The 14,485-nt window shown below is 34.6% G+C and overlaps 1 protein-coding gene and 1 non-coding gene across 2 annotated transcripts; one reads left to right on the plus strand and one right to left on the minus strand.

The window, feature by feature from the left end:
- Nucleotides 1-380: 380 nt before the first annotated feature.
- TRNAK-UUU lies at nucleotides 381-453 on the minus strand. Its single transcript has one exon. It is a non-coding gene; the product is annotated as a tRNA-Lys (tRNA).
- A 130-nt stretch (nucleotides 454-583) lies between these two features.
- LOC113783635 (zinc finger protein ZPR1 homolog) lies at nucleotides 584-9,890 on the plus strand. The gene is made up of 16 exons (XM_027329827.1): nucleotides 584-912; nucleotides 1,664-1,708; nucleotides 1,871-1,911; nucleotides 2,017-2,098; nucleotides 3,129-3,173; nucleotides 3,478-3,534; nucleotides 4,740-4,799; nucleotides 4,917-5,044; nucleotides 5,177-5,441; nucleotides 5,540-5,606; nucleotides 6,253-6,323; nucleotides 6,429-6,518; nucleotides 7,544-7,652; nucleotides 8,900-8,991; nucleotides 9,263-9,368; nucleotides 9,502-9,890. Exons 1-16 carry the CDS (start codon nucleotides 730-732, stop codon nucleotides 9,624-9,626), a joined length of 1,566 nt encoding a protein of 521 aa, XP_027185628.1. The 5' UTR covers nucleotides 584-729; the 3' UTR covers nucleotides 9,627-9,890.
- Nucleotides 9,891-14,485: the final 4,595 nt, after the last annotated feature.

A 14,485-nucleotide genomic window follows, 5' to 3' on the forward strand; every position in this document is an offset into this window, starting at 1 on the left:
ACCTTTAATGGTGATGACCACTGAACCAAATGGCCAGCGGCTTGAAGTTGGTTCAATTGGAGTTTTTTTAACCGTGGGATGCTTTTCGTCAGTCCGTTGATGCAATACAGCAAAATGAATAATACATTCCTTTCATTAAAGCAAGGCCCAATTGTCTGATAACGTTTCTTATTATTTTTTTTAATAAAACACATTTAGCTTAACCAGGCAACACTAAAAGTCAAATTCCACACCACATAATTGACTTGCTTCAAGTATTGCCAGGACGCAAATTGTTGGACGAAATTATGCCAAAAGAAGTCAATTAGTGCATAAACATAAAAATGAAATGGTTAGAAGAGGGATTTTGTCCAGAAATTCGCCAAAAAATAAAGCGCCCTCGCCGTCTGTGGGAATCGAACCCACGACCACGTGGTTAAAAGCCACGCGCTCTACCGGCTGAGCTAAGACGGCCTAGTGGCAATTTATACTTTAAAATATAATTATGTTATTCTCAATTTCTAAAAAAATGACGGAAAATGAAAATCAGGAGAGTCTCCTGCGGCCTCCTCACGGCTTCAAGTGAGTTCTAGAGATAGCGCCTCCCTCTTTTTCCCCTTTCCTCCAAATAAATTTGAAAATATATAAAGGCTTCTTCTTCTTCAGCTGTCTTGAGCAAATAATATTCGGCGGCTGAGCATTTTTTCTGAATTCAAATTCCCATTTTTGATTGATATCTTCCTTCTAATAATGGAGACAACAACAGAAATTAAGGCAGGGGGAGGAGGAGGAGGAGGAGGAGCAGAGCAGCCGCAAATTGTGGATGTCAGGTCAGTGGTAGAAGCCGTCTCCGCCGCCGCCGCTGACGATGATGCTGCCACTGACGCACCTCTTTATGAGGTCGAAAGCCTCTGCATGCGCTGCGAAGAAAATGTAAGAAGTTCTCTACTTTGCTCTCTAATTAACAATGCTTTGAGTTACAGTTTCCGTTTTTTATGTTGTCGTTCAATTTAGCATATTTGGGGAATGCAAGGGGAAGAAGAAGAGGAAGTAAAGACAAAGGTTTGACTTTTACAGTTATAATTTGGATGCCTTGAGCAAATTGTGAGTTCTGAATTCGATAAAAGATGGATGAATTATTAGTAGATGCTGGAAGTGAAAAGAATTAATGGTTTTCCTGCATTTTTGTGGCTGTGGGGAAAATGTAACTCTTTCTACTTACTCTTTAATCAACTGTAAATTGGGGAATTAGGGACTGCGAGGGAAAAAAGAAAGATAAGACAAAGGTTTGATTTTTACGATTGTAATTAGGAGGTTTTCAATTAATATAGGTGTTATGAAACCGATTAAGGATAGATGAATTAATAGGAGGTGGTAAAATTGAAAGGAGTAATGGTTTTCCTGCATTTTTGTGGCTGCATATGTTTATTTCTGGTCATATTGCTCGTTTCAGTTTGTTTTTTGTTGCTGTTTCTATGTTGAACTGTTTTTCGTCCCTTTGTTGGTTAGAGCTTTATCTTTTCAGGTTTCATGATATTTTACTTTCTTTGTTATCAATCTGCAGTCAGAATGACATTGATTTAAGTAAGAAAATTTAGTTTTCTCTTGCTTCTGAAACAGAAGTAGAATGAGATAAGAGTTTTGACGTTTTACTGACATGAGTTCCTCTTTTCTTTGCTAACAGGGCGTAACAAGATTGTTATTGACTGCAATTCCACATTTTAGAAAGGTATATCTCCCTTTGCTGGTATCATAGAAAGGTTTGAGAAAAACAAACCTAGAATTGATTGATTTTGTGTTAATTTTTTTCTTCCATGGGTGATCACGACTTTGGAGAGGAAACCACTTGAATCCAGCACATTCTTACTTAAAAAGTTCCCTCTGCTTGCAGATATTATTGGCAGCATTTGAATGTCCACATTGTGGAGAGAGGTAATTTGTTCCTTCTTCAGCTCGGGATAATAAAAATTAGAAGTTGGGTGGGGCAAATCAGATGGTAGGCTTGTAGGTTCTTATGCTCTTATTACTTTCTTAAAGGAACAATGAAGTGCAGTTTGCTGGTGAACTTCAACCTCGAGGGTGTCATTATTGCCTGAAAATTCCATCAGGTCATCGCCAGGTTGTTGTCAATTAAAGTTTACTAGTTATTACATATATTCTAGTCTTGGAAATGATGATAGTGACTCGACATTTAAAAGGTTTCATTTAAATTACTGCTATCCATGTCATAGCTTATCATTTGTTGACTTTCTCAACAAAGAAGCATTTCATGATATCTAGTTAGACAGCACATAAACTAAGGTTACCAAAAGGCAGAAGCTAATAATACTCTGCTAATAACTTATCAGAAGTGTATATTTTAAGACAATCATGTTACAACCTTGAAACTTTGGGCATGATTCCAGGAGCTTTTTCTTTTCTGTTGTTGTTAAAGTATCTTTTGGTGTCTTGTAGAGTGTGTGAGTGATTATGACAAAATATGTGACTTGGTCCAAAAAAAAAAATGCAAGCTTTTGTGGTAGTTCATCTTATTTTGTGCATCTTTTACGTAGTTTTTGAGGATTTTCTGCTTTGCTACTTTTAAGCTTGATGTCTCATAATTAACCAACTGAATCCAGATATGACTCATATCTTCTACCTAGTTCTGTAAATTGACTTCTGGTACTCTTGGTAAAACTTCCTGTTGATTTGAGAGACTGATTGTGCCACATTGAACTTCATGATCCGGCATATGATGTTGCTTAGTCAGTGATGGATTTGATTCTGTATGCCAGTGTACTTATTTGATGTTCTTTTATATCTGTGGACCCATTTCATCACTCTTTCTTATAAGTTGAAAATGTTTTGTCTGTTTGATCTAGTGGCAGGTGCTTTTTCTTGCTTTCCTCAAGCTCCCTTTGCTGGCATTACAGTTTATGGATTATTTTTCTTGATGATTTTTGCCAATTCTTTAATTGAATGCTTCTCAAACTGTTACATTTGGAATTTACATTTCTAGGCCTCTTTGGCTTTCTTCTTCTTGTTATATTGATACTTTTGATGTATATAATTCCTAAATTATTTGATTTGTACTAATTGTTCAGCATTTTTAATTTACTTTTTGGATCATGTCTTGAACAAGGATGACTGGAAATTTAATTTTGTTGCAGATGCTGAATCGTCAAGTGGTTAAATCCGAGTCGGCCACTATCAAGGTATTCTATTAGAGAGTTATTCAAGATAAGGCACACAACTGTACCCTATCTTAGCAGTTGTATAACTGCTGCAAGTCTGTTATATGTAGTTCAAGTTATTCTTTCTTCCGGCAGTCTAGTAAAGGACATTTGGTTGTATACTTGATTAGATGCAGTATGGGAGCTTTGCTAAGTTTTAACACCTAATACTTGACCCTGAGCATCTTTTGCATTTGTGCTTCATGTTCCAGTTGGGCTTTCTAAACAAAGGTTTCCTTTTTACGTTATGCTTACTATACATTTTCCTGCTCATGTATTTTTGCAGATCCCTGAACTAGATTTCGAGATCCCTCCTGAGGCTCAGCGTGGCTCTTTGTCCACGGTACAATTTTTCAAACCTTCTTAGCAATGCTAGAATTTGGTTAGCAATTTGAACAATTTCACTCCTAGTATGTCTTTAGGCCGGGTCAAAGCAGTCTGCAGAATTTTTGGGTGTTTCCTGTGGTCTTGCTTTGAAATTGAAAGGCTGTGTTATTTTTGCATGAGTGAAAGAGGTGTTGCAATTGTATTTGGGTATAGGAAGCAGTACTAACTCTTGAGGAGATTCTCCCACCCTTGCTATAATTTGAGCTATTCGCCATAGTTTTCCCAATCAATTGTTACATAAGTATCTGTATTGTATTTAGATACTGGTAATCTAACAAAACCAAGTATGATCTGTTTATGCAAATTATGATACATAAACAAAAAAAGTTTATGCTCCAAAACCTCTCCTCAAAATTTTGTCTTGAATTGAAGTCAAATGAATTCCAGTGCTATCCCAGGGTGCAGTGTTGTTGCTGGAAAGGTACTTAGACAATAAAAGCACTTTCAGAATGTAACTAGTCCACTCTCCATAACTTGAAAAATAGAGCTTTTGGTACGGAAAATATTTTCATGCCAATGGTTGATATTTGGTGTTTTTCAAACATCTTTTACATTTAATGGAAATTAAAGAAAAAGTGATCTTTAATGACAAAGATAAAACTAAAACTAGGATTATCTTTAGATAGAATTTGTTTCTTTTGCATGTGCCTATTTGCCAAGTATGCGTGTTTCTTATATTTTCAAATAATCACCAATTATGTGCATCTATCTATGGATTCATGAAGTATGCAAATTATCCTTTGGCATGAATTACTACTGTCTAATGAACCATTATGTCTATACTAGTTTTTGAAGAAAAAACTGTGAATAGCTTGATGGAAGGCTTTTTTTTCAAAAAAAAAATTAAAAAATTAAAAAATTAAAAAAAACTAATTGACAGAAAAGTACTTGTTATGCCCCTAAACAACAAAAATAGGCACTTTTTTGAGAGCTGTAGTGGCAACAATTATTCCGTCACAAGCAGCTGCGTTCCCAAGAAAAAATGCTCCTTATACTGCATTTAGGTGAGATTATATTGGCACAAGTAAGTTTTTTTGTTAATCATGTTAATCACATGGAATTAAGAAGCTAACTTTCAGAATCCTTCACTCTTAATTTCTTTCAACATCTTCATGCTGTTGTCAAAACCTGAAATAAAATGTGTTCGTGGTGTATATCCAGGTTGAAGGGGTGTTGATACGAGCTGCTGATGAGCTGGAGGCTCTTCAAGAAGAAAGAAGGGTGAGTTTCTTACATTGAATTTAATTATTGGCATCATAGTTATTCTTGTTTTTGTTGTTAAGTGCTCTATCTTTTGGTTTAGAAATAAATGCCCTAACTCCTAGCTTATTTTCTCAGAAAGTAAATTCTCAAACTGCTGATGCAATAGATGAGTTCTTAATAAAACTGAGAGCATGTGCAGCAGCAAATTCATCCTTCACCTTCATTCTTGATGATCCTTCCGGTAACAGCTTCATTGAGAATCCGTAAGACATCATTTCCTATAAAATTGTGAATGGTTTCCCTTCAAAAGGAAAACATTTAGTTTTTGCAGAAGTCATTTCCTGAAATTCTGATTCCTGTCTTTTTGTATTTGACACTGATGTCTGTCTCTTTAGGTTTGCTCCCTCTCTGGATCCATCATTGACTATTAAGTTCTATGCAAGAACTCCTGAGCAACAAGCGTCTCTAGGGTACCTTGTTGACCCATCACCATCAGGAGAAGCTGGGGATGGAGCATTATTAAATACAGAGAATGGTCCCGATCAAATCCAAAGTGAACCACATGGATCAGTTGGTGCAAGAGCTGGTCGTCGAGCAATTGCTCAAGGTAACAGCACGGAAATTGCTGAAGCATTGTTTCGGTATTCTGCACCTGAAGAGGTATGTCGTCTTCTGAAAGCACGCCTTATGGATTGGAAATTCCCATAACTTGAGCTCTTTTATGCGTTCTCATTAAAGTTTTTGTGGTATTTAAACAGGTGATGACTTTCCCATTAACCTGTGGAGCTTGTGCTGCCATGTGTGAGTGTCGAATGTTCGTTACCAGTATCCTTTCTTCTATCATCTTCTTCACAACTGGTACACAATCTGACAGGTTGCCAAACCATTGCTTAGCAAACTTAGTATAGTGGAGAAGCAAACAATAAATAGGATATTATGTAGGAAACAATTTGGACCGGGTTGCTTCAAACAAATATTTGCAATGCCAGTGGATACTTTTTAGGGTGTCCAACATTAAAGATTTGAAGGGCCCCTTCTTGTCGGTTCATCCCCTTTTAGATGGCACATTCAATTTGTGCACCATAAGTAAAACTAAATCAAAAGAATGCCTTGCTTAAAAGGATTAGGTGTTTTAGTCTAGTTGGAAGGACTTTTCTCCTCAGTGATGGGGCTGAAGGACCATGAACATTTGTCAAATTACACTTGGGTTGACAAGTACAAGGAAATTGGAAAGATGCATAGGAGTCATGCCTCCTGTATGCAAGTTTTTTTTGTTCGCAAATTTCAATAAATTCGCATGGAAAATAGTCAAAAAGTTCTTCACCTGCTTCTTTGTGGTTTCTTCTATTTTTGAAGTCCCCCGTCCATATCTTGACTAAACTTTTATTTCTTTGTAATTTCTTTATGCAATTGTAGTTGTTTCATTTGGTAAGCCTTCACATTAAGCCTTGTTGAGCTTAACCCTCCATAGATATTCCATACTTCCAAGAAGTAATAGTGATGGCATCCTCCTGTGATTCTTGTGGTTACCGCAACTCAGAGGTACTTTTCTGTGGTTGTGTCTATGAAATAGTGGCAAAAATATGGACTAGGCTCTACACATTTCTCTCGCTTTTGACGTGCGCTGATGTTATATTTTTCTTGCAGCTGAAACCTGGTGGAAGGATTCCTCCTAAAGGAAAGAAAATTACCGTTCATGTTGAGAATCTAAAGGATCTTAGTCGAGATGTGATAAAGGTATAGTTTGAGCTTGTTTCGGTATCTATGACTGTGATGTACTGTCACTTTGAGAATGGAGTATATCTCTTACTGGTCGTACTCCTGTTCCCATTATCTATGTTGTGCTTTATATTTACATCTGTCTCAAACATGTGTCATTTGAAGAGTTGAAACATAATAAAGCACTACTTTCCAATCTTACCTTGTTCTAAATTTTCCAAGGAAAGCATGTTGGAGCAACAAATGGCCATTAACTTTGGCTAGAAAGGCATATTAAGAAACCTTATTTTTTCTGCTCATTTGTCACTCTGAAAATATTGGTTTCTTCAGCTGTGTGCTGTATTGGTGATGAGACAACAAAAGATAGAAAGGAATAATAATCATTTTTGGAACTACTAAATTTTTATGTTGTGAAATGGTATGAACAAGAGATCATCCTCTATGAATCCCATTGGAAGTTATAGCATTTACATTCTTCCTTTTTCAAACTTCTTTAATTTCTTTCAGGAAGTGTAAATAGTATGTTGTTATGGTTTTGAGTTTTAATTGAACTTGCAATTCAGTTTAGCGGTTCATTAAAGGAGATATGTTATACTCTTCTTTCTTTTTTTAATCATCCTTGAAAAATTCTAGACCGTAAAACTTTAAGTGCTGTATCTTCTTTGCATTTTGTGGAATTCGTGCCCCAGTATTGGGTTGGTTACCAGAGTAAGAGTCCTCACATGCTGTTCTAGATGTTTCTAGATAGTTTGACTGTGTGTGTGTGCATGATAGGGGTTCATGGTTCGTCCTCTTTTTTTTTTTGGTCATTATTTTTTGAAATTTGTAATTTTGGATCTAAGCAAGAAAGTTTTGTACCAGAAAACTTTTGGCATAGCTTATCTGTATGTGACTTGCTGCAGAGCATCTGATTGTTTACCTTTTCTTGTTTCTAAATTGTAAATTTGTACAAGTTCAACTGCTCTTTGTTTGAATTCTTTCATTATTGTAATCTGCTTATAAACTTGAAGAGTTTTCTGACTTGAAAAATTGGGCCAAATCAGTCAGATACTGCTGGTGTGAAAATTCCAGAGCTTGACTTGGAGCTGACGAGTGGCACCTTGGGTGGGGTTGTGACCACTATTGAAGGTTTGATTACAAAAATTAGTGAAAGTAAGTTTCCTTGTAAATCCTCATTTTATTTCTCTATCTACCAATTTCTTGCACTATCATTTCTTGTTCAATTTCTTGAAAATATAGCTAATATTTGGTTACTCTGTCATTTACTCTTCGCTGGATTAATATCCAGCTTGTGTCTAAGATTGCATTGCCAAATCGGTTTCGTAATATCTCTCAATGATTATTCAGAACTTTGTCATTAGTTGATTGTAGTTTTTGGTTTGGTCCGTTGAAGAGCTACACTTTCTCAACTATTTTTAAGTGGTTTTTTCTTTTTGTGCATCCATTCGTCTTTTCTCACCTTTTAGGTCAATTAGGTTTGGACGTTACTTTGTTCTCCTCCTTCCCTCATTTTCCTTCTTTGCAACACAAATTTGATGTTAGATCCCTCAAATGTGGAGTAATTCTTCATTCTTTTTTCAACACCAGAGTATTTGTATTTTATTGAGTGAGTTTGGATCTAGTTCCTAGTCATTTTGCTTCTCTTGCGAATCTTCAAATCACTCCTCCCATGTGACTCCTCATTCTTCAATTCTGCACTCTGCTCATACTCCCAGATTTTCTACCCTTCTACAAGCTTGTTCACATGCAAATTCCCCGAGTACCCCATTCTTCCATTGTCTCCGTCATGGAGCCAGATTTTCTAGCAACCACTCTTCTTCAAGCTCGTTCACATGCAAATTCCCCGAGTACCCCATTCTTCCATTGTCTCCGTCATGGAGCCAGATTTTCTAGCAACCACTCTTCTTCAAGCTTCCCTTTTACTCCTGTTTCAAACTCAAAGGAGCATTTACCGATAGCCTCATTTGAAAACTAACTCCTTAGGTTTCCAGAACTCCATTACCAGGAGGAGATCTGAGAATATTAACATCTACCTAACGGAGCTTCCTTTCCCCTTCAGCTCCTTCCAGGAGGAAGTTCCTGTGGAATTTTTCAGTTTTCTTGGCTTTTGGAAGGTATAAGCCTCTTCTAAATGGATTTCTATGAACAGAAAGGGGATAGCCCTAGTGATCTATTGATAGGCTCAGATTGTTGTGGAAATTTTAGAAGATAGGAAAATTATATATTCTGCATGTCCCAGAAGTGGATTGATGATCATACCTCAGCGTGCCGACAATTTTATTTATTTATTTTGATTTTGGTTCTAATCTTTGGCAAATTAAAAAATCTTTTGCTTGTGCTGAACTGTTAATGCTAATGAAATTTTTTTTTAAGAGAGATTTTATATATCAACACTGCAGATCTTGAGAGAGTGCATGGATTCACTTTTGGAGATAGTCTTGATGACACTAAAAGAAGCAAATGGCAGGAGTTCATGACAAGGCTTAACAAGGTGAGTCCCTTGTTACCACAAAATACTCAAAAAGTATAAATACATGGCTGAGCTAAAGTGATGCTATGTTGCAAAGTTCATTTGTATTTGGATGCTATGTTCTAAATGCCTGCTCAAATGTTTATGGTTCCTGTACTATCTTCTTCTCGCATATTCATTGGACTTACAAGACATTTATAGAAGAAAAACTTAGCATGAGTTGTCTGTCTCCCCTGAAATTTATGCTTGTAAATTTGTCCCTCGTTTCATGCAAACCTTTTATATAATACAGCTTTTGAGCTTGGAAGAGCCTTGGACATTGATTATTGACGATGCTCTAGCAAATTCCTTCATTGCACCTGCAACTGACGATATTAAGGACGATCATCAATTATCATGTAAGCATATGCCTTCATTCCCTTCCTGTGATGACGATTCTTCTGTATGTAGTCATATTTTCGGTCGATAAAATTATGCCTCCTGTGTACTTGAATAACTTAAAAGTAGCATATTGCTTCTAAAATTACCCAGTCGAGGAATATGAAAGATCGTGGGAGCAGAATGAGGAGTTGGGACTCAATGATATGGACACTTCTTCAGCTGATGTAGCTTACAATGCAGCGGATGCTGCACCCAATGGTGAAACAGAAGTCTGATATGGTGTGCTTGTTTCTTTAACTGAACCATTTGTTTTAACCTTGGGGTGTCTTTGTATCATCATTAGGTCGTAACCTCGTATCACTGTTTCAGTTTTGTTTTATTTCCCTCGTCGTCATTTGCTAGTGTGGGAGAATTTTGCTTGTTAGAATTGCTGCTGTTCACGTGATAATTACTTGTATATCAATTTTTGTTTTCAAGATTTAGAAGGATGAGAATACTTCGATCTATTTAAGGTGGTGTGAACTAGACTGAGTTGATAATGAAGGTGCATAAACAGAACTTGTCTTGCAAAAATTTACTTACCCTGAAAGTAAAACTGCAAAATTGTTCTAATATCTCTGAAATCTACTTCGGATGACAATTTTTACAAGATGAATTCGTTAAAGCAGTTTTGACTGGGTGTGATGTCTACAAGGATAAAAATCAAAGAAAGAGGTAAAACATCTTTACAATTACGCTTTAAATTATTCGGCATATTAGTGTTCATCTGTGAAGTTGACAACGCCCATTTGAGCTTGCATTTCCGACACCACATTATCTGTAACTTGAAATTTCAGAAGTTGCGATTGAAAAAAAAAAATCACAAATTTCCCCCAATGACTTCCAACGTTTAACATGTGTGTTTCCAATTTGATGACATGGTACCTGAAAATTGTTAATTTTATTTGATAAATATCTACATCTATACATATTAACACGAAATATAAGTATCCGAAATGTAATTCAAATATTTAATATAGATATGGACAAACCTATGTGGAAAGAGTAGTACTACTAATATCTCTCTATATAATTCAATCGTAGATTTCTGTTACAAAAATTGCAACTGCCTCCGGCTTCAAATCCTCTGTCCCCAAAATTGTTTCTGTCCCCTCTGTCCCTTATTTGTACAGCTGCCACGTGTCTTTAGCCTTTTGTTAACCCAAATTCAAATAAATCGATAATAATCGGTTTACAAGTTTTGTTAACCCAAACTCAAACAAACCGATAATAGTCGATTGACAGGTTTATTCAAAGGCTGATTTTGCAGATAACTCAAAACTATTGAGTAACTAATTTTAAATCATCGCATTTACATAATTACGAGATGTAAAAAAATTAGAAAGAGCTAAACTTGTTTGTTAAAAATTATGATCAACAAGACTCTTTTTTGTTAAAAAGAAAATAAAAAAAAGTTTTGACTTATCGGTTTGTTTGAGTTTGGGTTAACAAAACTTGTAAACCGATTATTATTGATTTATTTGAGTTTGGGTTAACAAAAGGTTAGAGACACGTGGCGGTTGTACAAATAAGGGACAGAGAGGGCATAGACTATTTTGGGGACAGAGGATTTGAAGCCATTGCCTCCTGGGTACGAATAGTATGATAAGTGTTTCTTGCGCAAGGGAAAAGGAAATGAGGATAGAGTTAAGTGCTATATTAAAATTAGTTAAAGCAATTCATTGCTTCCAAACTTTCTCCACCTATTGATTTATAGAATGCAATCTGCAAGGATGCCTCGTTGCCATTTGGCTATAAATAAATCAGCTTGTCTAAAGAAAATTGGTCTTGAATCAGAGATTTTCTTTGCTTTTTTGTTAAGAAAAAAGGCTCAACGGACAGAAAAGGCATTGGAGTCATGGAAACGAGGAAATTTCTTGGCATCATTTTGCTGCTCTTTCTTCTTACCATTTCTATTTTCTAGTAAGATACTCAGACCCTCTTTTCGCTCTAAAACCTGATTGAGGTAGTGTTCTAAATGTTTATCCATATATATTGGATGAATATTCTTTCTTTCCATTGAATGCTCTGGAACTGTATTACATAATTGCATAGTTATTAAACCCGGCCCGGGGAGGAACTCGGTGAAAGAGGTGGGTCAACGGGTTACTGGTTCAACCAATAGGTGAGTGGTTCAACCAGTGGGTCACTAAATATATTTAAATATTATATCTCATAATTTTTTATCTCATAATAAATATTTGGTTAGTCTAATTTATTATAGAATCATTAATTCTTATAAGAATTAAGAACCTAAATTTAATTAGTAATCTATCAAATTTCAAGTATAAAATGTTATTTAAATGTAATTATCTAGTTTATTTATGAATTTTAAGTGCAAAAGTTTATTAAAAATGAAATTTGCCTTTAAAAAGAATTGTGTAATATGTTATTTTTTAAGCCAATTGCATAATTTATAGAGTTTGGGGAATAATAAAAGGTTATTAAAGATTCCATATAAATTTTGTTTTGAAAAAATAAAATAACAATAAAAGTCTAATATATAATAAAAAGTGAATACAATAATACATAAATGGTGGTTGGTCCAGCAGTGAGTGTATTGTACTAACATGTCGGAGATTTGGTGCTCGAATCTCCTTTCAGCAACTTGATAAAATTTTTCCATGCCAATGCATAAACGATTCTATTGAAAATCCGGCCCGGCTCAATTGCCGGTTCACCGGATTGATCGGTTGAACCGTCAGGTCGGACCGGGTTTAATAACTATGCATACTTGAGTCCCTTTCGCCCACTTTACTTGATTTTATCAAAGGACGCTAATGGTGTAAGCTCTTTTCTCAATTTACCCAAATGCAGGGACTTTAGAGTGCATTTAGTTTTTTCTTATTTTGTAAGCAAAATGTGCAAATGCTCACTCTTTGATTGTTTGAAAAATGTAGATGATGGTGTCATGGAAGCTGAAGCTGCAGCATGCTCTAAACCATCAAAGTATTTTGACGGCCCTTGTTTGTTTAGAGGAGATTGTCGGTTTTCCTGTTCAGAAGAAAATTATCCTGATGGCAAATGTAGCAAGCCTTTTGGCAAATGCATTTGCTATAAGCCTTGTGATGCATGAACAAAAGCACATCTCGCTGGACCATAGTAACTATAATTATGCTTGTGTTGGGTTTCCTTATGTGGAATTAAAAACTGTGGTATAACTAACATTGCGAGTAGTAATACAAGATAACAGATACATACACCATATAATATGAATGTTACCTATTATAGCAATGGTGAGCTTTTTAGTATGAATGAATGTGTACTTATGAATGATTGAATGTTACCTATTATAGCAATGGTATAACTAACATTGCGAATACCTCATAAAATGAATGTTACATATTATAGCAAAGAGCTCGACTTGAGTTCGGTGAACATCGAACTCAAGTTGAGTTTGAGTCAATCAAGTCATCAAATTCAAACCGAGCATAAAGAAATTCAATATGTTAATTTGCGAGCCGACTCGAAAATACATATATACATACATACATATATGCATATATACATATCTACACACACATATACACACACACATGTATGTATATTATTTTTATTTTGATAGTGAAATAACTTATACATCTTTAATATTTTTATTATTTATTAAGGAAAATGACTATTTTATTGATTCTTTAAAAAACAAAATAATTATTTTTATTTTGTAAGCTTGAGTAGGCTCGAACTCGAGCTTGACTATGTTCGAATTTAAGGTCGAGTTCAAATTTGAGTTTTACATTGAAATCTCATCGAGTTCAAACTCAATAAAAAGTGAGTCGAGTTCATTCCGATTAGACCAAAATTCGAATCGATTCAACTCGTTTGCACCCCTAGTTAAAGGTAGAGCCATATACATATAGATCAATCAACATTCCAGAACATGAGGCTTCTTTCAAAATGAAGAGTTCATATGCAATTAATCCTACTCAATCAATATCTTCATATGCAATTTGTCCTACTCAATCAATATCTATATCTATATAAATTTGAAAAGAGATTTTTAGCAACAAGCGTCCACACATCTTCTCACTCCCAATTCCATTTTTCTAGCATTTCACATTTAATTTAATTTATAAAATATATTCCTTTCAACTTCCACATCTACTCTTCACATTTGAAATTGTTGGTTATTTTTTAAAATCATTTCATTTCAAATTGTTAGTTAATGTGCATGTTATCCTATTTGAATTCCAACATATCACATTTCTCGATTGCCTTGCGTTATTTATGATTCTACTCCAATCAGGACTTCTATAATATCATAATAAGAGATAACAAATATAACATCCTTTCATGCTTTCTTATTAATTTAAAAAAGTAAGAGAAAATGTTATTTACACTCCCATTTTTGTTATTCACACTTCAATAACCATTTTGATCATATAGGTTTCATTAATTAGACTATATGATAAAACAAATAGTGGAATTGCAGATAATAAAAAATGGAGTGCAAATAACATTTTCCTAAATAAGAACTAAGAAGTGGCTTTCATGCCTTTCTAATTTAAATAAGTAAGAAGTGGCTCCACTTATATAGGAATTTAGTATGAAATTTATTAGTGGGATGGTAAATAAAGAGAACACATTGCCAAGCTTAGTAAAAGTAAATGATAATATTTTATCTTTTAACTTAGTAATCCTAAGTAAAATGGCAAAATTAAATAGAAAACAAAAAGGAAATAATGTAGTGGATTTAAAAAATCAAGAATGGTACCATTCATGAAATCTAAATTATGAAATCACTAAATAAAAAACAAAGTCCTACTGGCCTTTTAACATGGAAAATTCTTTTGAAATATTCATTTTGATAAAAATAATGATAATAACAACACCAATTCTACCAAAAAATTTTAAAAAAGTAACATTATAGTTTAAGAGAGATGTAGAATATTCGACCCTAAAATACTAATTAATTTGTATATATCTGACCCAAATTAGACCCCGATTAGATTTGAATAAGAGTGCAAAACCCAAACACTAAGGATAACTTTTGGTATCATTAATTGTTTTATGTATTCTTATTGCTGTCTTCATATGTAAATATGTATTTTCTATGTTAATATATATATGTATATATATATTGATTGTAGTACTTGAG

Source organism: Coffea eugenioides, chromosome 9 (genome assembly GCF_003713205.1).
Source record: "Coffea eugenioides isolate CCC68of chromosome 9, Ceug_1.0, whole genome shotgun sequence".
Lineage (NCBI taxonomy): Eukaryota > Viridiplantae > Streptophyta > Magnoliopsida > Gentianales > Rubiaceae > Coffea > Coffea eugenioides.